The 26,392-nt window shown below is 43.0% G+C and overlaps 1 protein-coding gene across 1 annotated transcript in view; it reads left to right on the plus strand.

The window, feature by feature from the left end:
- Positions 1–7,036: 7,036 nt before the first annotated feature.
- Positions 7,037–26,392, plus strand: part of dolpp1 (dolichyldiphosphatase 1) — a 36,246-nt gene continuing 16,890 nt past the window's right edge. Inside the window, exons 1-2 of the mRNA XM_043720625.1 lie at positions 7,037–7,171; positions 25,411–25,511. Of these exons, the coding sequence (XP_043576560.1) occupies positions 7,087–7,171; positions 25,411–25,511 (186 nt within the window). The 5' untranslated portion in view covers positions 7,037–7,086. The remainder of the gene's footprint in view (positions 7,172–25,410; positions 25,512–26,392) is intronic.

Consider the following 26,392-nt stretch of genomic DNA (forward strand, 5'->3'; position numbering starts at 1 on the left):
CTCGTGTCGGAATGGAGCTCGTTGGGTTTCACAACAGGGATATGTTTTGTAAACTATACCTCATGAAATACAACCTGCAAGTTTGGAGCCAAGTTAGGAGAACTGTAAATGTTGGTGGTGAGAGTAGAAGTGATGAGAGTGTGGTGCCCAGGGTGAGTGAAGGAGAGGAACATTAAATAGAGGAGGGAAGAATAAAGTGTTTTCATGTTTGTACACCTTTTAAGTGAGCATAGGAGTTGGTCTGGAGCAAGTTACTCGCCTGACCCCAATTTGTGGGGAGGTAAGTTTTGGAATATGGTTAGTACTTGCAGAAGGAGGAGGACAAAGAAGTCGAAGTGGCAATCTGATGATGTGGATGCATTGGGCCCAATTTCTAATTTTCTGTACACACGTCCGGTTTCCCTCCAATCAAATCGCTATTTTAATTCTTGTAAAATATGTCACCAGTTGAGTACTGCAAGGTGCTGAAGGCATAAGTAAATGCTTTGACTTGTACATTGTTTGAAGATGCAGCTGAAACAGCAACAGCAACTAAACTGGACTGAACTCACTGGACAAGTAACTGATAGCAAAGCAAGTGCTGTAGTATAGACTAAAACAATTACCATACCAATACTAGGTCTTTCTTTACTAGTAGTCAAGCCCAAGGCCTATCTTGGCTGACTGCATACTTGCCCTCTGAAAAGTGTCATGTCTCAACCACTATAGGCTGATCCAGATATCAGTAGATGCTATACCTTCCTGCCACCATTTCCTGGATTGACTATGAATTTTATAGTTTCTCATCTTTGAGGTTTCTGGTTAGTTTTGTTAAAGATTTAAGGCAAAATTGTTGTATTGTATGAAATTGAATTAAGTTTGTCTTGTATTGAGACTTAGACTGGTTCCATTTCAGTCTGAGTTGTGGATTCAGTCTTTTGTCGCTGCTATTAAAATTTTACAAAAAAGTTGAGGTCTGTAGTAAGTTGGGAGCTAAGAGGAGAAAGAAAAACATCTGAAGTGGTCATTCTTTAATTATATAAATGTGTGTCTCTTTCTATTTGTTTGTGTGAATTATTGCTTTTGATGTAAAACTTCTCACCTTAAGAATTGTTTTTTTTTATTTTTAAAGTAATTGCTGCTGTCCTGTATCCATCAATACATTTCAATAAAAAAAAAAGCAAAGAACAAATATTCTGTAAGTGGATTTGCTTATTAGGCAAGGGTACTGAGTGGTATAGAACCAAGGCAGGTAGATGGAGTTAAAATACAGTTCTGCCATGAACTAATTAATAGACAGAGTTTTGCATAGCTTCTTTAATAAAAGTTCCAGTGGGTGGCACAGTGACTCAGTAGTTAGCACTGCTGCCTCACAGCACCAGGGTCTCAGGTTCGATTCCAGCCTCTGGCGATTGTCTTGTGGGGTTTGTCAATTCTCCCCGTGTCTGCGTGGATTTCCTCTGTGTGGTCCGGTTTCCTCCCACAGTCCAAAGATGTGCAGGTCAGGTGAATTGTCCATGCTAAAGGATACTGATTAAGGATGATCAGCCATGATCATATTGAATGGTGATGCAGGCTCGAAGGGCAGAATGGCCTACTCCTGCACCTATGTGTATTGTCTAAATTGCCCATAGTGTTAGTTGCATTAGTCAGAGGGAAAATGGGACTGGGTGGGTTACTGTTCGGAGGGTCGCTGTGGACTTGTTGGGCTGAAGGGCCTGTTTCCACACTGTAGGGAATCTAATCTAATCTAATCTAATCAAAGATTATTAACAGGACAAAAAATTACTGGCCCAAATATGGAGATAGTGAAATCTTGCTGAGAGGTATATATTTTATTCATTCTTGGGATGAGGGCATCTCTGGTTAGGCAACATTTATTGCCCATCTCTGCGCAGAGGGGAGTTAAGTGTCAGCCACATTGCTGTGGGTCTGGAGTCACATGTAGGCCAGACCAGGTAAGGATAGCAATTTCCTTCCTTAAAGGATGCTATTCAACCATATGGGTTCACAATTGACAAATCTTGTCCCAGATTTTTTTTAAAATTCAAATTCCATCATTTACTATGGTGGGATTTAAACTTGGGTCCCCAGAACATTACATGGGTTTCCAGATTAACAGACATGCAATAAAACACTGGGGAGTCTCCTCCCCTCATTTTTAAGGAGCCTCTTTATAAAGCAAAAAGGGGAGACAGACAGTGAAATTCAGGAGGGATTTCTAAAGTGCAGGAATTCAGCAACCAACTGAAAGCATGGTCATGAATGACAGTTCAAGCCATCCTAAGAGTAGCACCAGTAATCTTGGCTATAGTGTGTTTATAGATATCCAAAATATATTAAACTTACGTAGATGCAAGTTCTTTCTATTTCTAATCGGAAAAAGGCGCTACATTTAAAGCAATATGTTGGCTGGTTTAAACATATGAAGGTTGGACAAAGTAAGAAGAAAATATTTGTATTTAAAGCTGAATTCACAACTTCAGGATTCCCCAAAACACTTTTCAACCAATAATGTACTTCTTAGTCAGTGTTGTAATGTAGGAAATGTGATGGCCATGTTTTGTTGTGCACAAATTGGTTATGTTTTGTAAGGTGGGTTGAGTGATAACTTCCCATCCAAAGGGCATATTGGTATAGCTCTCCCTCTTTATGGCCCCTGTGCCAGTGCAGCACTCTTTCACTACTCGGAAGGCCTTATGGGGAGATGGTACCACAGTGGTAATGTAATTGGTAATCCTAAGGTCCAAGATAATCCTCTGTGGCCGTGCACTCAAATTGAATCATTGTAGCTTATTGAATTTAGTTAATAAATTCAAGAATTAAAAGCTGGCCTCAGTAATAGGGACCTTGAAACTGTCCTAGGTTGCCCTTTTGGGAGCAAACGCTGCTATTCTTGGTCTGGCCTATGTGTGATTTCGGGCTATTTCTGAAATGGCCCACAAAGCCATCCTATTTGAGGGAAACTGGGGATGGGCCATTGACTGGAAGCAGAGTGACTGAGCCCATCAAATGCTATCTATACATGCCTGGACTCTCATTTCTCTTGCATGTGGTGGGGAAGAGATTGTTGCAAAATGTGCCTTTGCAAAGATGGACTGAAGAGAGAAGCTGTAGTCTTTGTCAAGGTTCATTTTGAACTGGGTGGGTGGAAGTGATGGCATTATGGTAATGTCACTAAACAACGTAAAATTAGTCTGTGGTTCTAGATTTTGAGGATTAGGGTTTGAATTCCACCATGTCAGAAGATGAAATTTGAATAATTATAAAACACTAGTTGGCAATATGTAAACACAATTGTGGATGGGAAATAAATACTGGCTGAGCCAGAAATAGCCATTTCCCATCAAAACAATTTTTAAGAAGCGTGGCTGTGTGGCAGCAATTTGCTTTACAGATGGTTACCGGATAGACACACCAAGATAAACATCAAATGAGGCTGGAGGACCATCAACAAAGTGAGATGTACTTTGGTCTGCTTGAAACCTGCTGGTCTTCCAGTGCAAATGGTTGTTCTCACTGAGTATTGCAGACTGCCACATTTCATTGTTCAGGACTATGTGCTAAGAAACTGCTGCTGTAGGGCCTCATTGGAGCAAAGTTACTATCTAAAGCCTTTTGGCCATAGTGCAGTGAGGGCCTGAAAACAGATTGAATCCTTGGAATCCTGTATCCCTGACAAATTGTGTAAATTGTAAATAGCAAAAGTACTGAAATTATATTGAGGCTTTGCGCAATGGAACATCGTTTTTTAGATGAAACTTGTGTTCTATTGCACTTTCTATAATTTTCCTTGTGAAACATTTCCCTGTATGCCTGACATGGACTGTATACTTCAAGTGTATTATGATTCTACTGGGGCACCCAAGAATGGAACATGGTTATGGGGACTAGTTAAATTTTATTGCACTTTCTGTAATTTTCAGGTACAAATATTCTGAATACAGTATGTTTCTTCAAAAGTAAAAATGGGATGGATGATCAATACTAGCCTTGCTCAGGACGTCCATATCCCAGGTATAAATGTATTAAAAAAAAAATATGTCCACAGCCTCTGACTCCAGATTACCATAAGTGTACAAGGCTACTGGCCGAATGCTGAAATATGGGAGTAGAATAGATGGATGCTTGATGGTTGGCATTGACATAATGGGCCAAAGAGCCTCTTTCCATGCATTAAAAATTCCATAACTACTCCTCTCTGAGCTAGTGGTAGTGTCCCTATCTCTGAGTCGGTCAAGTTCAAGTCCCACTTGCTCCAGGGATGTGTAATGATACACAAAAACAGAACGTATTAGAGAAACTCAGCAAGTGCAGATTAAAAAAAAAGCGTTAATGCCTGAAAGGGTTGTAGAAATTTGGAACTCTCATCAACTGCCATTTGTAGAAGTTAGATCAGTTAATTTTAAAACTGAAATTTTTGTTAAGCGAATCCCTTAAGTGATATGTGCCAAAGGTAGATAATGTAGTTAATGATGGATCAGCCATAATGTCATTGAATGGCCTACTATGTTGCGAGGCCAGTGACCCTCCCACCTTGAGAACTCAAATCGTTAACTCTGATTCTCTATCCAAAGGTTCTACCAGACCTGAGTTTCTGCAGCACTTAATTAAAAACCGAATGAAAGAACTGTAGTTGCTGTAAATCAGAAACATACAGAAATTGCTGGAAATGTTCAGCATGTCTGGCAGCATCTGCGAAGAGAAATCAGATTTAACATTTTGGGTCAGGTGACAGTTCCTCAGAACTGATGATAGCTAGGAAAATGTTGGTTTATATGCAGAAGATAGGGTGGGGGGAGGGGGTAAGGAGTAAATGATAGGTAATTGGGGGTAGACGGAAACTGAGAGAAGAACAGTTGGACAGACAGAAGTGGATAACAACCTCTCAGAGTGAATAGCTGTTCATGGAGACTGTCGGTGGTTAACAGTGGGTTGTGTGTAATAGACTGTGATCACAGTCCCAACAGTTTGTTGGGACAGCTAGGACATAGTAGAGTTCAGTGAGTTTTGAGAAGATTTGTAGCTCGGGTTGAAGTCCTGAATGTAGGTTTGCTCGCTGAGTTGGAAGGTTCATTTTCAGACATTTCGTCATCATACAAGGTGACAGCTTCAGTGGTTTTCCAGGCAAAACATTGCTGATACGTCCTGCTTTCTATTTATATGGAAACCCAAACGTATGAATAGGGAGCAGGAATCATCAGCAATGCTTCGTCTGAAGGCTCACTGAAGATGTTACCTAGTGTGGTGACGAAACATCCAGATAGTAGAGTTCAAGCCCGAAACTTATTGAACTTGCTACTGAATCCAGGAGGCTGCAGGATCCCCAAACAGAAAATGAATGTTGTTCTCCCAGCTTACACTGGGTGACCCAGTCGTCACAGAAACCTATGTTCTCCCTGCAAAAATTACCCTGAGCTTCCAGTTGCCTGCCAGTTTAATACACCACTCTGTTCCATGGCTAAAATCTCTGTCTCAGGTTTGTGGTAGTGCTCCAGCGAAGCTCAGCATAAGCTGGAAGAACAGCACCTAATTTTCTGCTTGGAGACCACGCAGCCTTCTGCACTCCATTTGTGTTCAATAACTTCAGGCCTTGAACTCTACTATATCATAGCCCACCAGCTCCCACACACCAGGCCTTGTGGTCACATTTTCCAAGTTGCTGGAAAAGCTCAGCAGGTCTGGCAGCATCTGTGAAGAGAAATCCAAGTTAATGTTTGGGGTCTGGTGACCCTTCCTCAGAACTGGAAGCTCAAGGTGACTTCTGTGGGCAGAACGTAGGTGTACTGAGGAAGGGTCAACGGACCTGGAATGTTAACTTTGATTTCTCTTCACAGCTGCTGAGCTTTTCCAGCAACTTCTGTTTTTGTGACTTGTGATTCCATAGTCTGTTGTTACACACAGCCCATTGTTAGCCACTGTTAATAGATTGTTATTGACTATATGTTTTTGTCCAGCTGATCATCTCTCTCTTTGGGCTCTAACCCTACCTATCAGTTACTCCTTACCCTCTTCTTTCCCCCCCCCCCTCCCCCATCATATCTTCTGCATATAGATCCACGTTTTCTTAGCTACCATCAGTTCTGAGGTAGGGTAGGGTCACTGGACCAAAAGTTAACTCTGATTTGTTTCTATAGATGTAGAGGTTCAAAAGGGGCAATTTCTTCACGCAGAGGATGATGTGTGTGGATTGAGCTGCCTGAGAAAGTGGTGGAGGCTGGTACAATTACAACTTTTAAAAGACATCTGGATGCGTACATGAATAGGAATGGGCTGGAGGGATATGGGTCAAGTGCTGGCATATGGGACTAGTTTAGATTAGGATATCTGGTTAGCATGGACTGAGTTGGACTGAAGGCTCTGTTTCCATGCTGTATATCTGTGACGTTAAAAATCACAACACCAGGTTATAGTCCAACAGGTTTAATTGGAAGCACATTAGCTTTCGGAGCAACGCTGCTTCTTCAGGTGATAGTGTTGGGCTCGATCGTAACACAGAATTTATAGCAAAAATTTACAGTGTGATGTGACTGACATTATACATTGAAAAATTGATTGTTAAGCCTTTCATGTGTTAGAATACAGTGAAGTGAAACTAACAGATGAAAGGCTTAACAATCAAGTTTTCAGTCACATCACACTGTAAATTTTTGCTATAAATTCTGTTACGATCGAGCCCAACACTATCACCTGATGAAGGAGCGTCGCTCTGAAAGCTAGTGCTTCCAATTAAACCTGTTGGACTATAACCTGGTGTTGTGTGATTGTGTGTTGTGTCCACCCCAGGCCAACACCGGCACCTCCACATCATATCTCTGCTGCTGCTGTCACCTGGATGCTGCCCGACCTGCTGAGCTTTACCGCTGGCTCTATTGTGTTACACTGGCGAGGAGGGCTGGCAAGTTGCCAGGCCCGTGATTGGACGAGCGGCCGCTCCTCTCGGATTGGCTGGTTGTGCGGTCCAATTGGCGGCGGCCGCCGTCCTGGGGGGGGTATTCCTGCTCTGCGCCGTGATTGGCCGAGCACGCCGCCGAGACAGGCCTGCCATTGGCCGGGGGCTGCGGCGGCCGTGATTGGCTGCAACCGGGCGGCCGTGATGCGGTGAAGATGGCGGCGGTGGCACAGTGCTCGGTCGCTGTGGAGAAGGAGCGCTGGCAGCCGCTGTCCTTCACGTACGTCGAGTATCCCCCAGGTACGGCCGCTTCTCCTGCTCGGGTACCGTGGCTAGGATGCTTCCTCAGCCTCCCTCGAGAGTTTGCATTTTTAAAAAAAAACATATACTTTTATTATTACGAGCGGGGCAAGATTGACTAGCGAGTGGTCGGCTGTAAGGAGAATGCGGTGAGCCTGGCTCGGCAGGCCTTGCGGGGCTAAGAGGTGGCGGCGCCTGGTTGCTGCCAAATAATGCGCCGTTAGATTGCATGCGTCCCCCTTTCAAGTGCGCATGCGGGATGTTGCTGGATGATAGTGCCCTAATCTCCGATCTCTGCGCATGCCTGGCCGGCTCCCGATGCGCAAGCGCGACTTGTGGGTCAGGGTGGGAGAGCTTTTACTGCGCGTGCGTATTGCGCCCACCTTGCACAGTACTGTCATGGTGAAAATATTTATAGCAGTGGCTAATCAGAGATTATACTGAAAGCACTAGTACAGAGTTATTTATTGACTTTAATTCATATGATCCTTTTAAAATTGAAAGGGCAGTATGATTTGCAAGAATTGAAACTAAGATCTTATTGAAATTTTGTTTTTTCTGTAAGGGCATTTGAGAAAATGCAATTCAGGGGCTTTCTAGAATTTTAAAGGTAAAGTCGCCATAGTCCTACCCTGCCAAAGGGCTACTTTGTCATTACACGTTGTTTAGTCTAAGGGAGACCATGCCTCAGGTCAGGGGAGAGGTTGAAAAGGACAGTGTTTCGAGGTAACCTCAGCCAGGAACTGAACCCATGCTGTTAGCATCACAAACTGCCTATCCAGCCAAATGAGTAACTGACTCCCAGTAGAATTATAGGGACTGGAGTAAGCCATTCAGCCCCTGTTGTGCCATTCAGTGAGATCATGGCTGATCTTTGTCCTAACTCCATAAAATTGCTTTTGGCCCCTGTCCCTTCTACCCAGTTTGATTTAGCCATGGTAGGTCAATGGAGAATCCCATCACTTGCAGAGCAAATTGGCATAGAAACCAATCAATCATTGAGAAAAGAATGTCGTATTTATCTACCGCTATTTGCAGGATATCTCAAAGCAGTTTACTGCTGACTAAGTATTTTTGACATAAAAATAGTGCTGGAAACACTCAACGAGTCTGTCGGCATTTGTGGAGAGAGAGCTTTTAAGTCAAGTACTATATCTTCAGAACTGTAGGCACTCTTGCATAATAGGAAATGTGGTGGCCAATTCATATAGCCCAAGCTCCAACAAACGGATAACCTGTTTTAGTGATATTGGCTAGGGGACAGATACTGAGCTGGGCACTAGGGGAAGTGTCTATATTGTTATCCAACATTACAGAAAATCACAGAGGAGAGGAGGAGGCTGTTTGGAGAGCTGGTGCAAATACAATGTGCCAATTGAGCAATTTTTTTAGTGTAGATAGGATAGTGAAGAAGGCGTTTGATATGCTTTCCTTTATTAGTCAGAGTATTGAATACAGGAGTTGGGAGGTCATGTTGCGGCTGTACAGGACATTGGTTAAGCCACTGTTGGAATATTGCGTGCAATTCTGGTCTCCTTCCTATTGGAAAGATGTTGTGAAAGTTGAACAGAAAAGATACACAAGGATGTTGCCAGGGTTGGAGGATTTGAGCTATTGGGAGAGGCTGAACAGGTTGGGGCTGTTTTCCCTGGAGTGTCGGAGGCTGGGTGATGACCTTATAGAGGTTTACAAAATTATGAGGGGCATAGATAGGGTAAATAGGCAAAGTCTTTTCCCTGGGGTGGGGAGTCCAGAACTAGAGGGTATAGGTTTAAGGTGAGAGGGGAAAGATATAAAAGAGACCTAAGGGGCAACTATTTCTCGCAGAGGGTGGTATGTGTGTGGAATGAGCTGCTAGAGAAAGTGGTGGAGGCTGGTACAATTGCGCATTTAAGAGGCATTTGGATGGGTATTTGAATAGGAAAGGTTTGGAGGGATATGGGCTGGGTGCTGGTAGGTGGGTTGGACTGAAGGGTCTGTTTCCATGCTGTACATCTCTATGACTCTTCTCCTTGCGATCTGCACATGCTTCTTTTTAGATGCAAGGCTAATCCCTTTTTTGAATATTTCAATTGAATCTGCCTCCTCCGCAATCTTGGTCCAAACCTTACAACTTACTGCTTTAAAAACCACTTCATATCTCTTTTGTTGCTTTTGCCAATTATTTTGAATATGTGCTGTCTCATTCTTGATCCTTTCACGGTCAGGAACATTTTTTTTCCTATCAACTCTGTCCCGACCCCTCGTGACTATGACCATCTCCATTAAATCTCCTCTTAGGGCTGTTTACCTTGAAGAGAAACTAACGTGTCCAATTTGACTTCATAAACAAAAACAAATTGTTGGAAAAGTTCAGTAGGTCTGGCAGCATCTATGAAGAGAAATCAAAGTTAGCATTTCGGGTCCGGTGATCCTTCCTCACTCTGACCTCCTTACTGAAATTCATTGTCCCTGGAACTATTCTTGTGAATCTTTTCCACACTTTCTCTAATCCTTCACGTTTTTCCTGAACAGGATGCAGTATTCCAGCTGAGGCTAAACTAGTGTCTTGTACTTATTGTTGCTTTTGCTCTCTATATGATAAATCCCAGGAGACAGTATGCTTCAATAACAACAGCTCTTAACTAATCCTGTCTTTCTCAATGAATTATGCATATATACCCCTGATCCTGCACCCCCTTTTAGAGTTATACCCTTTATATTGTCTGTTTGTGTTCTTCCTACCAAAATGAATGATCTCACATTTGTCTGTATTGAACTTCACCTATAATCCGTCCACTCATTTCACCAATTTGTCTGTATTCTGTTGAGGTTGTGCACTACCCCCCTCAGTTTCTACTGCTTCCAAGTATTGTATCATCTGCAAATTTTGAAATTGTAACCTGTACACCAAAGTCTATGCCGTTAATATATACAAAAGCAAGGGTCCCAACATTGGTCCCCTGGGAACTCCATTGCAAATCTTCCACAAGCATTCACCACTCACCTCTCTCTTTTTCTGTCACTTTGCTAATGCAGTGTCCATGTTCTTGCTGTCCTTTTGTTCTGTGAGCTATAACTTTGCCACAGTTCTGTTGTGTGACATTATATCTAATCCATTCTGGAAGTCCGTATCCACTTCGCCAACAGCATTGTCCTGATCAACCCTCTCCAGAAAACTCCAGTAATTTAGTTAAGGCACAGTTTTCCCTTAAATGATTGTCTGTAGAAGTTTCTATACCTCTGAATTTAAATTGGTTTACCTTTATGACAATTTTTGAACATTTGCAATTCTGTAGTTCCAAAACTAGATGGCATAGGTTTAAGGTGAGGGGGGAAAGATTTGAAAGGGACCTAAGGTTCAACTTTTTCATACCGAGGGTGGTGGGTGGTGCATGTATGGAATGAGCTGCCAGAGGAAGTGATGGAGGTTGGTGCAATTGCAACATTTAAAAGACATCTGGATGGATATATGAATAGGAAGGGATGAGAAGGATATGGGCCAAATGCTGGCAAATGGGACTAGATTTATTTAGGATCTCTGGTCAGCATTGATGAGTTGGACCGAAGGGCCTGTTTCCATGCTGTACAGCTCTCTGACTCTGAGTCTACAATCTGAGTCTAAAGAAGTCTGAAAAACAATGACCAGTGTGTCTCCAATTTCAACTCTGCCTTGGACGGCTCATCCAATCCTGGTGTCTTTATCTACTTTGAAATACAGTCTATCAAATACCACCTCCTTACTGATTTTTCAACCCACTAATTACCTCATCTTTCACCATGACCTGTACAGCAACATCTTCCTGGATCAAGTCAGATGCAAAGTTCAGGTTGTTCTGCTATAATGCAACAATTGTGTTCTTCTGCAACCTCACGCCATAGAAAATTGCAGTATGGAAAACTGCGATAGAAAATCACTCTAGAAGATCGCTAATAGAATATCATTATACCTGTTCTGTAGAAAGTTAGCGTTATTCAAACAATGTCCATAATTTGTCAATCACGTTATCGCCAATTTGCGCTGATGAAACACGTGCTTAGCAAACCAACCTGTATTCATTTCGTATTTCACCCGAAGCAGTTCTACAACAGACATATCTGCTCTAAGCCCTAAAGTTCTGCCACATCCAGTCATGAGTGGCGGTGGACAATTAAACAAAGGAGTAGCAAATGGATTTTAATTTAGATAAATGTGAGGTGTTGCATTTGGTAAGGCAAATCAGAGCAGAACTTATAAAGTTAATGGTAGGGTCCTGGGGAGTGTTGCCAAAAAAGAGATCTACGGGTGTAGGTTCATAGTTCCTTGAAAGTGGAGTTGAGATAGACAGGGTGTTGAAGAAGGCGTTTAGCATGCTTGCCTTTATTGGTCAGTACATTGAGTATAACCATTGGGAGGTCATATTGTGGCTGGATGGCATGTTGGTTAGGCCACTTTTAGAAAACCTATCTTCAATTCTGGTCACCTTGTGATAGGAAGGATGTTGTTAAACTTGAAAAGGGTCAGAAAAAATTTACAAGGAGTTTGCTGGGATTGGAGAGTTTGAGCTATCTGAAGACACTGAAAAGGCTGAGGCTTTTTTTTCTTTAGAATGTCGGAGGCTGAGGGGTGATCTTATAGAAGTTTATAAAGTCATGAGGGGATGGATAGGGTAAATAGCCATGGTCTTTTTCTTTTTCTGAGGGTAGGGGAGTCCAAAACTAGAGGACATTGGTTTAAGGTGAGAGGGGAAAGATTTACAAGCGACCTAAAGGGTAACATTTTCCACACGGTGCATGTATGAAAAGAGGAGGAAGTGGTGGAGATTGATACAATTACAACATTTAAAAGGCATCTGGATGAGTATATGAATAGTAAGCGTTTAGAGGGATATGGGCCAAATGCTGGCCAATGGGACTAGCTTAATTTAGGATATTTTGTTGGCACTGATGGATTGGACTGAAAGGTCTGCTTCCTTGCTGTATAACTCTATGACTCTAACTCACTGCAGGAGCAGGCCCTTCAGATGTTGCCATTCCTCAACACTGAGGATGAGAACACATCTGCGTAAAAGATAAGGCTGACGTATTTTTTAAAAAGGTTTCAACCAGAAATGCTGAGGGGATGGTCCATTTCAGCCTTCTCTGGAGGATGCTAGCATCACAGATGCCAGTCTTCAGCCAATTTAATGCACTCCAAATGCTATCAAGAAACCGCTGAAGGCACTGGATGCTGCAGGTGCTCTAACAACATTCCAGTAAAATACTGAAGATGTGTGGTTCAGAACTTGCTGTGTCCCTATTCAATTTGTTCCAGTGCAGCTACGCACTGACATCTGCCTGACAATGTGGATAATTGTTCAAGTATGTCCTGTACACACAAAACAGGACAAATCCAACCTGGCCAGTTATCACCCCATCAGTGTACATTTGGTCATCAGTGAAGTGATTGAAATGGTCATAAACAGTGCAACACATGCTTAGCAATAACTTGGCCACTGATGCTCAGTATGAGTTCCCTAAACCATCGAGTTAAGCAGAATTAAGCCATCCAGTCTGCTGTGCCATTCAGACATGACTGATATGTTTTTCAACCCGATTCCCCTGCCTTCTCCCCATGATCTTTGATTCCCTTACCAATCAAGAACCTGTCTCTCTGTCTTAAAGACCCTCAATGACTTGGCTTCTATGGTCTTCTGTGGCAATGAGATCCACAGATTCACCACGCTTTGGCTGAAAAGACTCCTCATCTCCATTCCAAATGGTCATCTCTTCACTCTGAGGCTGTGCCCTTGAGTCCTGGTTTCTTGGACTGGTGGAAACAATGTCTCTCCATCCACTCTATTCAGGGATGTCAGTATTTTATAAGTTTCAGTAAGGGTACTCCCTCTTCCTTCTAAACTCCATCGAGTACAAATCCAGAGCCCTCAACCACTTTTCATATGACACACCTTAGAATCAAAGAGTCATTCAGATGTACAGCATGGAAACAGACCCTTCGGTCCAACCCGACCATGCCGACCAGATATCCCAACCCAATCTAGTCCCACCTGCCTGCACCCGGCCCATATCCATGTACCCACCCAAATGCCTTTTAAATGTTGCAATTGTACTAGTCTCCACCACTTCCTCTTGCAGCTTATTTCACACACATACCACCGTCTGTGTGAAAACATTGCCCCTTAGGTCCCTTTTATATCTTTCCCCTCTCCACCCTAAACCTATGCCCTTTAGTTCTGGACTCCCCGACCCCAGAGAAAAGACTTTGTCTATTTACCCTATCTATGCCCCTCATGATTTTATAAACCTCTGAGGTCACTCTTCAGCCTCTGACGACCTAGAGAAAACAGCCCTACTCTGTTCAGCCTCTCCCTGTAGCTCAAATCCTCCAACCCTGGCAATATCCTTGTAAATATTTTCTGAACCCTTTCAAGTTTCGCAACATCTTTCCGATAGGAAGGAAACCAAAATTGCACGTAATATTCCAACAGTGGCCTAACCTAAACTGTTTAAGAAAGGTGGTAAGGACAAGTCAGGGAACTATAGACCAGTGAGCCTGACGTCGGTGGTGGGCAAGTTGTTGGAGGGAATCCTGAGGGATGTACATGTACTTGGAAAGGCAAGGACTGATTAGGGATAGTCAACATGGCTTTGTCTATGGGAAATCATGTCTCTCAAACTTGATTGAGGTTTATTTTGAAGAAGTAACAACAACAAAGAGGATTGATATGGGCAGAGCGGTAGATGTGATCTATATGGACTTCAGTAAAACGTTCGGCAAGGTTCCCCATGGGAGACTGGTTAGCAAGGTTAGATCTCACGGAATACAGGGAGAAGTAGCCATTTGGATACAGAACTGGCTCAAAGGTAGAAGGTTGTTTTTCAGACTGGAGGCCTGTGACCAATGGAGTGCTACAAGGATCAGTGCTGGGCCCTCTACCTTTTCTCATTTACATAAATGATTTGGATGTGAGCATAAAAGGTACAGTTAGTAAATTTACAGATAACACCAAAATTGGAGGTGTAGTGGACAGTGAAGGTTACCTCGGATTACAACAGGATCTGGACCAGATGGGCTAATGGGCTGAGAACTGGTGGATGGAGTTTAATTCAGATAAATGCAAGGTGGTACGTTTTGGGAAAGCAAATCTTAGCAGGACTTACGCGTTTAATGGTAAGGTCCAGGGAGTGTTGCTCAACAAAGAGACCTCGGAGTGCAGGTTCATAGTTCCTTGTAAGTAGAGTCACAGGTAGATAGGATAGTGAAGAAGGCGTTTGGTATACTTTCCTTTATTGGTCAGAGTATTGAATATAGGAGTTGGGAGGTCATGTTGCGGCTGTACAGGACATTGGTTAGGCCCTTTTTTCCATGATCATTCTTGTAGACCTCCTCTGGACCCCCTCCAACGCCAACACATCCACCCTTAGATACGGGGCCTGAAACTGCTCACTGTATTCCAAAAGTGGTCTGACCAGAGCCTTATACAGCCTCAGCAGAACATAGAACAGTACAGCACAGTACGGCCCTTGGTGTTGTGTTGGCCTTTTATCCTACTCTAAGATCAGAGTAAACTACTCACCGTCAGTGTACTGTCTTCCATTTGCCTATCCAAGAGTTGCTTAAATGTCCTGAATGTATCAGACTCTACTGTTGTGTCCTAGCCCTCTTGAAATGAATGCTAACATTACATTTGCACTGCCAAATGAACCTGCATGTTCACCATAAGAATATCCTGTACTAGGTTTTCCAAATTCCTTTGCGCTTCAGATTTCTTTGACCTCTTGGTATGTTTCTTCCTCCTTGGGAAGAATTTCTGCTGTCAAAAAGGAGAGGATCAGGAGAGTTGACGTTCCTGATGAAGAGCTTATGCTCAAAACGTCAACTCTGCTGCTCCTTGGTTGCTGCCTGACCGGCTGTGCTTTTCCAGCACCACACTCTGATCTCCAGCATCTGCAGTCCTCACTTTCTCCTAATTGAATTTCTGCTGTGCCTTCTGAATTACTCTCAAACTCCTGCCATTGCTGCTCCCCCATCATCCCTGCTGTCCTCACCTTCCAATCAACTCTGGCCAGCTCCTCCCTCATGACTTTGTAGTTACCTTTACTCAATTGTAATATCATTACATCTGATCCTAGCTTCTCCCTCTCGCACTGCAGGTGAATTCTATCATATTTTGGTCACTGCCCCCTCGGGGTTCCTTCACCTGAAACCCCCTAATGCAGTCTGCCTCATTACAGATCAGCAAATCCAGAATTGACTGTTCCCTAGTGTGCTATATCACAAGTTGATCCAAAAATCCATCTTGTAGACATTCCAAAATTTCCTTTTCTTGAGGTCTGCCATCAGTCTGATTTTCCTAGTCCACCTGTACATTGAAGACCCTAGTTATTATTGCAGTAATGACTTTCTTGCACGACTTTTTAATCTGTTGATTTACTTGCTTTCCCACATCCTGACTTACCTTGCTAGTAGTAGTGCCTTACTTAATAAAACAATATGCTCATCTGCTGCACATTTATTGTTTATTCTTAATACTTCTATCATTTTAATCTGCCATTTGTTTATATTCAGCCCTGAGCAATGTTAATCACCAGCCAATCAACTAGCAACTCTTGTGTTCGCCATATCTTGATTTTAACTGTCCACAGCCAGCGAATAACACTGAAGCCCTGTCCCAAACTCTGCCCAGTGACCCATCCTAAAACTTGTCCCACCATCAGTGTTGTGGAATCTTTTAATCCCACTTGAGAGAACAGAGGGGGCCTTTGCTGGATTTTTCACCTGAATGATTTCACCTCAAACAGTGCCTTGCTCCCTTGATACTGTGGTGGAGTATTGACCTGAATTTTTGTGCTGTGGCCTGGAATGGGATAAAACTCAGAATCTTCAGACTCCAAGGCAAGGAAGATAGCAACTAAGCTGTTGCTGACACTTGAGCATAATTGTGGGGAAATGTATATTTATAGAGCAACTTCTACGGCCTCAGGAAATCCTAACACACTTTACAGTTGCTTTACCACTTTGGAGATGTGAATTAGTAATGATATAATTAGGAATACCCACAGCTAATTTTCACACGGGTGGCAGCGTAATCATGACAAGCTAATCTGTCCTGGTGGTGCTGGCTGAAGGAATAAATGTTGGCCAGACACTTCGGGGTTGAGATTCCCTGCTCTTCCCCTTCAGAGGCCATGTAGGATCTTGCAAAAGATGACACCACTGATTCAAACTTCGAATCCTGAGCTGAGTTTAAAGCCTGTGAGCCCAGATATAGACACCTTAGCAATCTAGGTGGAATTGTATTTTGCCAGTGGATCTGAAATATTGGCAGAATCATAGAATCTCTACAGTGTGGAAGCAGGTGATTTGGCCCATCAAGTCCCTACAAAGAACACCCCACCCAAACCCATCCCCCACCTACCTGTGACTCTGCATTTCACATGGCTAACCCACCTAGTCTGCACATTTCTGGACACTGTGGGCAATTTAGCACGGCTAGTCCACCTAACCTTCATGTGTTTGGACAGTGGGAGGAAACCGGAGCACCCATAGGAAACCCATGTAGACATGGGGAGAATGTGCAAACTCCACACAGCCAGTTGCCTGAGGCTGTAATCGAACGTTGGTCCCTGGCATTGAGAGGCAGCAGTACTGTCCCGGTCAGAAGTCTGACCAACTATGACACTTGAAGCACAAGCATGAAATGTTAATTTTTGCTGATAAGTTAGTGATTTAGTTGTTGGCCCTTTGTGCTGAAAGTGAGAGTAGCTTTAGTACATTTGAAAGTTGCCCTTTAGTTTTTTTCAGAACAATGGGGCTGTATTATATGCATTACAACTGGGTTTGAAAGGTTTCATCGGTGTATACGTTTGGACCGTTAAGCAGCCATGAGAGGTTAGCTGAAGACATTGGTTGTTACTAAGCATTTTGAGTTTGTGCTATACTTTGAAGAGGGTAGGGGATAGATGCCAAGTGAAAATTAATGTGCAGAGGAGCAGTCTTTTGGGATTAGGCTCTTTTCACAGCTGTGAGTTGGTGCAGAGTATCACGGGTCTGAAAGAGGCAATTAAACAAAATAAAGCATGCTGCAAAAGGCTTATTCAGAGCCTTTAATAATCAATTGAACTGAACTGATCAGGCAGTTATATCCTGGCTGTACATAGTCACAACACCTTGCCATTGTCAGTCTGCTAATCAAATCCAGGTTTCAGGCTTGACTTCGGAATTCTCACTTCCAAGTTGGAAAAGTATGATTTTCACTGAATTTCAGAAACAGACCCTTGGTCAAACTCGCCCATGCCAATCAGACATCCCATCGCAATCTAGTCCCACCTGCCAACACCCAGCCCATATCCCTCCAAACCCTACCTGTTCATATATCCATCTAGATACCTTTTAAATGTTGCAATTGTACCAGCCTCCACCACTTCCTCTGGCAGCTCGTTCCACACATGCACCATCCTCTGCGTGAAAAGGTTGCCCCTTAGGTCTCTTTTATATCTTTCCCCTCTCATCCTAAACCTATGCCCTCTACTGCAGGACTCCCCCAGCCCAGGGAAAAGACCTTGTTTATTTATTCTATCCATGCATCTCAGACTTTATAAATCTCAATAAGGTCACACCTCAGCCTCCTACGCTCCAGGAAAAACAGCCCCAGCCTATTCAACCTCTCCCTAAAGCTCAAAGCCTCCAACCCTGGCAACATCTTTGTAAATCTTTTCTGTACCCTTTCAAGCTTCACAACGTCCTTCTGATAGGAAGGAGACCAGAATTGCACACAGTATTCCAAAAGTGGCCTAACCAATGTCCTGTACAGCCGCAACATGACCTCACAATTCCTGTACTCAATACTCTGACCAATAAAGACAAGCGTACCAAACACTTTCCTCACTGTCCTATCTACCTGCGACTCCACTTTCAAGGAGCTATGAACCTGCACTCCAAGGTCTCTTTGTTCAGCAACACTTCCTGGACCTTACCATGAAGTGTATAAGTTCTGCCCTGATGTGCTTTCCCAAAATGCAGCACCTCACATTTATCTAAATTAAACTCCATCTGCTACTCCTCAGCCCATTGGCCCATATGATCAAGATCCCGATGTAATCTGAGGTAACCTTCTTTACTGTCCATTACACCCCTAATTTTGGTGTCATCTGCAAACTTACTAACTATACCTCTACTGCGCACCTCCAAATCATTTATATAAATGATGAAAAGTAATGGACCCAGCACCGATCCTTGTGGCACTCCACTGGTCACAGGCCTCCAGTCTGAAAAACAACCCTCCATCACCACCCTCTGTCTTCTACCTTTGAGCCAGTTCTGTGTCCAAATGGCTATTTGTGTCCAAATGGCTACTTCTCTCTGTATTTCATAAGATCTAACCTTGCTAATCAGTCTCCATGGGGACCCTTGTCGAACACCTTACTGAAGTCCATATAGATCAGGTCTACCACTCTGCCCTCATCAATCCTCTTTGTTACTTCAAAAAACTCAATCAAGTTTATGAGACATGATTTCCCACGTACAAAGCTATGTTGACTATCCCTAATCAGTCCTTGCCTTTCCAAATACATGTGCATCCTGTTCCTCAGGATTCCCTCCAACAACTTGTCCACCACCAACGTCAGGCTCACTGGTCTATATTTCCCTGGTTTGTCCTTACCACTTTTCTTAAACAGTGGCACCACGTTTGCCAACCTCCAGTCATCCAGCACCTCACCTGTGATTATCAATGATACAAATATCTCAGCAAGAGGCCCAGCAATCACCTCCCTAGCTTCCCACAGAGGTCTAGGGTACACCTGATCAGGTCCTGGGGATTTATCCACTTTTATGCGTTTCAAGACATTCAGCACCACCACCTCTGTAATATGGACATTTTTCAAGATGTCGCCATCAATTTCCATACATTCTATATCTTCCATGTCCTTTTCCACAGTAAACACAGATCCAAAATACTTGTTTAGTATCTTCCCCCATCCCCTGCAGCTCCACACAAAGGCCACATGACTGATCTTTGAGGGGCCCTATTCGCTCCCTATTACCCTTTTATCCTTAATATATTTGTAAAAACCCTCTGGATTCTCCTTAATTCTATTTGCCAAAAGCTATCTCATGTCCCCTTTTTGCCTCCTGATTTCCCTCTTAAGTATATTCCTACTGCCTTTATACTCTTATAAGGATTCACTCGATCTATCTTGTCTATACCTGACATATGCTTCCTTCTTTTTCTGAACCAAACCTTCAATTTCTTTAGTCATCCAGCATTCTCTATACCTACCACCCTTCCCTTTCACCCTGACAGGAATATACTTTCTCTGGATTCTTGTCACCTCATTTCTGAAGGCTTCCCAGTTTCCAGCCGTCCCTTTACCTGCGAACATCTGCCCCCAATCAGCTTTTGAAAGTTCTTGCCTAATGCTGCCAAAGTTGGCCTTTCTCCAATTTAGAACTTCAACTGTTAGATCTGGTTTATCCATTTCCATCACTATTTTAAATCTAATAGAATTATAGTTGCTGGCCCCCAAGTGCTCCCCCACTGACACCTCAGTCACCTGCCCTGCCTTATTCCCCAAGAGTAGGTCAAGTTTATAGTTGCTGGCCCCCAAGTGCTCCCCCACTGACACCTCAGTCACCTGCCCTGCTTTATTCCCCAAGAGTAGGTCAAGTTTTGCATCTTCTCTAGTAGCTACATCCACATACTGAATCAGAGAACTTTCCTGTACATGTTTAACAAATTCCATTCCATCTAAACCCTGATCATTATGGCAGTCCCAGTCTATGTTTGGAAAGTTAAAATCCCCTACCATAACCACCCTATCTTTCTTACAGATAACTGAGATCTCCTTACAAGTTTGTTTCTCAATTTCCCACTGAATACTTGGGAGGCGGGGGGGGGGGTGGGGGGGGGGTTGCGGTGTGGGTCTATAATACAATCCCAATAAGGTGATCATCCCATTTCTATTTCTCAGTTCCATCCAGATAAGTTCCCTGGATGTATTTCGAGGAATATCCTCCCTCACTACAGCTATAATGCTATCCCTGATCAAAAATGCCACTCCCCCTCCTCTCTTGCCTCCCTTTCTGTCCTTCCTGTAGCATTTGTATCTTGGAACAGTAAGCTGCCAGTCCTGTCCATCTCTGAGTCATGTTTCTGTAATTGCTATGATATCCCAGTCCCATGTTCCTAACCATGCCCTGAGTTCATCTGTCTTCCCTGTTAGGCCTTTTGCATTGAAATAAATGCAGATATTCAAGGCAGGAGGTGTTTCCCTATCTGAGACCCTGTTTTCTTTCTTAAGTCTGTGGCAAAGATTGTATAGAATCATCGAGTTATACAGCATGGGGACATGCATTATTTTCTGCACTGAGTGACTACCCTTCAAAAATGACTTGTTATTTTACATGAGGCATGAGTGTCATTGCTGGGCCAGTATTTATCATTCATTTCAGACTGTCCTTCAGAAGGTAATGTGAGCTGTTGCCTTGAACATCCATAATCCAGGAGTTTTGGGATCTACACAGTGTTGTTGGGATGTGGGTTCCAGGATTGTGATCAAGCAATCCTGAAGAAACAGCTGATTTTGTTCCAAGTCAGGATGGTGAGTGACTTGGAGAGGAACTTGAAGATGGTATTCTCATGTATCTGCTGCCCTTGTCTTTCTAGATGGTAACAGTTCATAGAGTCATAGAGATGTACAGCATGGAAACAGAGCCTTTGGTCCGACCCGTCCATGCCGACCAGATATCCCAACCCAATCTACTCCCACCTGCCAGCACCCGGCCCATATCCCTCCAAACCCTTCCTATTCATATACCCATCCAAATGCCTTTAAATGTTGTAATTGTACCAGCCTCCACCACTTCCTCTCGCGGCTCAATCCATACACGTACCACCCTCTGTGTGAAAAAGTTGCCCCTTAGATCTCTTTTATATCTTTCTCCTCTCACCCTAAACCTATGCCCTCTTGTTCTGGACTCCCCCACTCCAGGGAAAAGACTTTGTCAATTTACCCAATTCATGCCCCTCATAATTTTGTGAACCTCCAACGCTCCAGGGAAAACGGCCCCAGCCTGTTCATCCTCTCCCTGTAGCTCAAATCCTCCAACCCTGGCAACATCCTCGTAAATCTTTTCTGAACCCTTTCAAGTTTTACAACATAGAAACTATATTTCATTTGCTGTAAAGTGCTTTGGGACGTATGTGTAACATAATGCATATCCTTTGTTTTCCTGACATAGTTCAGTCTTTAGCCTCCTGTTAGGCTGATTCCATTAACTCCCTGGTGTACTGGTACTCAACTTTATAGCGTGCATCCTATTAGCCAGTCACAATCCTCTGGCTGGAACTTGCGTTTTTGGATGCAGGTTACTTTTATCATGACTTCATTGTTTACTCTGCCTTCCCAGCTGATGCCTAACTTGTTGTTTATACAACGTGTTCCAAATGCTTCCAACTTCTGCAATTATCAGTTGATAATAAACAATTCCCATCAGTTGGTTTATCTGATCATCTCATTCCTATATTCATTTGGGATCAATATTTCCAGGTATACAAATTCATCCACAGTTTCTGAGGCCCCACTATTGAAGTCCAGTCACTTGTTCAGGTTTTTTTTTTCATTCATTCATGAGATCTGGGCATCATTGACCAGACCAGCATTTATTACCCATCTCTAATTGCCCAGAGGGCAATTAAGTGTCAACCACTTTGTTATAGGTCTGGACTTACCATGTAGACTAGACCAGGTAAGGGCAGCAGACTCCTTCCCTAAAGGCGGTGAGGAAAGCAAATGGACTGCTGTTCTTCATTTAAAAGGGAATGAAGTGTAAAAGTGGGAGGTTTTGCTAAGTTATATGAGGCATCAGTCTGGTCACAGTCGGAACACTGAACAGTTTTGAGCCCTGATCTGGGGATGGCAATGGAACAGTCCAGAGAAGATTCACTAACTGATACTAGTTCAGAGTCATAGAGATGTATGGCACTGAAACAGACCCTTTGGTCCAACCCGTCCATTCCAACCAGTTATCACAAATTAATCTAGATCCATTTGCTAGCATTTGGTCCATATCCCTCCAAACCCTTCTTATTCATGTACCCATTCAGATTCCTTTTAAATGTTGTAATTGTACCAGCCTCCAGCACTTCCTCTGGCAGCTTGTTCCATACACGTACCACCCTCTGTGTGAAAAAGTTGCCATTTGGGTCCCTTTTAAATCTTTCTCTTCTCACCATAAACATATGCCTGTAGATTTGGAATCCTCTACCTGGGGGAAAAAGACCTTGTCTCTTTACTCTATCCATGCCCCTCATGATTTTATAAACCTCTATAAGGTCACCCCTCAGTCTTCAATGCTCCAGGGACAATAGCCCCAGTCTATTCAGCCTCCCCCTATAGCTCAAACTCTCCAACCCTGGCAACATCCTTGTAAATCTTTTCTGAACCCTTTCAAATTTCACAACATCCTTCCTATAGGAGGGAGACCAGAATTGCACACAATATTCCAACAGTGGTCTAAGTATGAAAGAACTTAATCAGAAAATGGCTTAGTTTGAAATAAGGCAAGTCTTCCTTTCGGTGAATTTCCATCAAAGAAAATTGCACTGACTTGCGATCATTTGACTTGTAGCCTTTTGTCTCGGAACAGATCAAACCTGGGTCCTTCTTTGGCTACACCTTTCACCCTTGGCTACAAATTTACCAAATGTGTCATGTTCCCTTTTTTTATGTTCAATATATTTGCACTGTTGAAAATATTGATGTCTTTGAGATTCACAATTGTGTAATTAACATAATGTAATAAACATGAGTAGGAGTAAGACACCGGGTCCTTTAAAATGATTCTACCATTTGGTAAAATAGTAGTTAATGTCCTCCCTCAGCACCACCTCTTGTATGTTTCCATTTTCCTTGATTCTGTTAGTATCCAAAAATTAATTAGTTCCATCCTTTAGCATATCAACGACTGAACGTCCACCAGCTCTCATACTGTAGTGTTAGGTGTTAGAGCCATTGAATCATGTAGTACAGGAGGAGACCATTTTATTTGTCAAGTCCATGTTAACACACTCTCTCTAGAATAGTCTAGTTCCATCCCTGTGCTCTACGTTTAGTTGACTGTAGAAATAAAGAATTCCAAAGATTTGGAACCCTGTGAGTGAAGAAAATTTCCTCATCTCACTCCTAAGTGCACATATATAGTGCACCAGAGTGGAAAGATGAATACTTGATGAACCTCTTTTCCCCCATCCATTCATTTACTTATAGCTGAGTTCCTAATCTCAGTTGTGCTGGTGTATGAAAGGATTGTAAGAGTGCATAATCTGTTTGGGATTGTGATAGAAGGGTTATGGGGTGCAGATAGGAAAGTAGAGTGGAGCTCTCGGGAGAGGCCGAATAGGGCTGGGGCTGTTTTCTCTGGAGCATTGAAGACCTTATAGAGGTTTGTAAAATCATGAGGGACATGGATAGGATAAATAGACAAGGTCTTTTCCCTGAGGTTGGGTAGTCCAGAACTAGAGGGCGTCCGTTTAGGGTGAGCGGGGAAAGATATAAAAGGGACCTAAGGGGCCACTGCACGCAGTGGGTGGTGTGTGTATGGAATGAGTTGTCAAGAGGATATAATGGAGGCTAGTACAATTACAGCATTTAACAGGCATCTAGATGGGTATGTGAATAGGAAGGGTTTAGAGGGGAATGAACCAACTGCTGGGAATGGAACTAGGTCGGATTGGGATGCCTGGTCAGCGTGGATGAGTTGGACCGAAGGGTCTGTTTCTGTGCTGTACATCTCTGTGACTCTAGAGCATGGCCATAACCAGATCAGCCATGATCTTATTGAATGGCAGAGCAGGTTCAATGAACTGAATGGCTTACTAACCCTCAAGTGTTATGTTCCCATGGAAAAGGCAAAACTCGCATGAACTTAGGGCATTCCAAATGCTTTGCAGCCAATTAAATACTTTAAGTCTAGTTACTGTTTTAATGTAGGAAATGTGACAGTTAATTTGCACTCATCAAACTCCTACAAACAGCTTGTTTTTATGATCACACAAATCTTTGATGTGATGTTTTGGGATAAATATTAGGGTTGGTTATGGGCGAGGGCTTTCTTGGTCTCAGTAAATTGTACTGTTTGATGTTCTGTTTGCACCTGAGAGCAGACAGAGCTCCAGTTTGATGTCTTCTTAGAAAATTGGCTCCTCGGACATCGCAGTGCTCCTTTGGTGCTGTACTTGGGAGTGTTGGCCATGCACTCAATCTCACAACCTTCTGACTGACATGAGATGGTTTCCCACTGAGTCACAGCTTGATTGTAGAGAAGCAAGCAACCAAAGTGTTTGTTTCATCAACAATAACTTGCATTTATGAAGTGCATTTAACAAAGTACAATCTCTTAAGGGACTTTGCAGTAGTGAATCAAATGAATTTTGAAACTGAGCGACAAGATATTTAGAGAGATGACTAAATTTTTAATCATAGAGACCATTATATTCAAAAGGCAAATAGAGGTGGAGAAGTTTAGGGAAGGAAATAAAGTGAGTTAACTAAAGATCTGGCCTTCAACAGTGGGTGATTAAACTAAAACATAGACAAGAGGCCAGATTGGACGAGTGCAGGAATCTACAGTTGTGTGACTTGTGAAGATCACAGAGAAACGGATAAAGCAGTCCATGGGTGAACTGAAATTGAGAATTTTAACACAGATATGTTGGCGCCTGGTTTAGCACTTTTGGCCAGTGAGAAAGGGGAGGGTGATGGGTGAGTAGGATAGGGGGCAAATTGTGAAATGAAAATCAGTGTTTTGGATTAATTCCAGTTTGGGTGAGAGGCTGACTTGGAGTGCATTGAAATAGTTAAGTCTAGAAATAAAAGAAGCTTGGGTGAGGAGTTTGGCAGCAGATGCGCTGAGCTTGGAGAAGTGGGGGTGACAATGTTATCAAGGTGTAAGAGTCTAGTTTTGGTGCTGGAATTTGGCTGGTTATTCGTTCTGGGTCCGATTCGATGCAGAGCTTGAGAATTATCTGGTTTGGCCTCTGTCAGTTACTTGGGAGAGGGATAAAGTTAGTGGCTAGGAAGTACATTTTATAGTGGGGACTAAAAGTGCATTGGCGCTTCCTCCATTTAGTTTCATGTCTAGAGTACTGACTCAGAGATGATCATCTATTCTCTTCATCATGAGACATCTTAGGAACATTAAGGAGGAAATGGCGAGATCAGCTTTTTCTTAAAAATATGTTGCACAAGCCTAAACATTGTCTCCTTTCTCTTGTCTCCAGGTGATCTCACAGGAAAAGTTCTTGCATATTTAAGTCTTGTCCCAGTATTTATCCTATTTGGTTTCATCACACTCATTGTGTTCAAGAGGGAGTTGCACTCTGTAAGTTACGTGTCTATTTCTCACATTGATTCATGAGAATAGTTGTTCTGATCGTTAGTTTCTATGGAATGGTCTCGGTTCTGCTATATTCCCTATCAGAAGTCACCATCTCTTCTCTGGGGAAGATGGAAGTCTGAAGACTGGGCAGGGTGGTTTCTCTACCTGACACTGTAAGACAGGGGAAAAAGACTTGAGTGCCATTGTGGATGCACCAAGGTGATGGCATCGTATGTACCTCATTGATGGGTTTCTCAAACGTCCCCACTTAAAAACAATTGAGTTCTGTTTGATTGTGTGCATGAATAATCTCTAATAGAAACTTCGTTATAATTGTTCTGTAATTTAAAATAAAAGCACAAAATTAACGTAATTTTCTTCAAACCTGCTTTATTTGGGTGAGGGTAGTTATATTGCTGGACTATCTGGAGGCCTGACCAATATCCGGAAATGTGAGTCCACCTTCCACTGTGTGGAATGAAATTCAATTAATGATTTAATTGTAGAATAAAATTCTAGTCTCGGTGACAGTGAACAAAGGAAAAGCTCATTAGAGCAGGTGTTCTGTTGACCTGGCTTAGTCTGGGCCCACAGGTGACTCCAGAACCACAGCAACGTGTTTGATTTCTAACTGGCCTCTGGAATGGTGAGGTAAGTGGCTCCATTGTGTTCAAGAAGGTAGCACACCATCACCTTCTGAAGGTCAGGTACAACTCAACAGTAAACACAGGCCTGGCCAGTGAAACACTCATCCCAAGAATGAATAAATAAAAGGTTGTCCCTGATAGCCCGTCTAGTTGGGCTGTATCTCTGTTGTAAATTCACTTGATTTCTGCATGCAGAGAGTTCCTAAGCTTAAGCACTGGGAGTCGTTTTTGCTTCTG

Source organism: Chiloscyllium plagiosum, chromosome 30 (genome assembly GCF_004010195.1).
Source record: "Chiloscyllium plagiosum isolate BGI_BamShark_2017 chromosome 30, ASM401019v2, whole genome shotgun sequence".
NCBI classification, from domain to species: Eukaryota; Metazoa; Chordata; class Chondrichthyes; order Orectolobiformes; family Hemiscylliidae; genus Chiloscyllium; species Chiloscyllium plagiosum.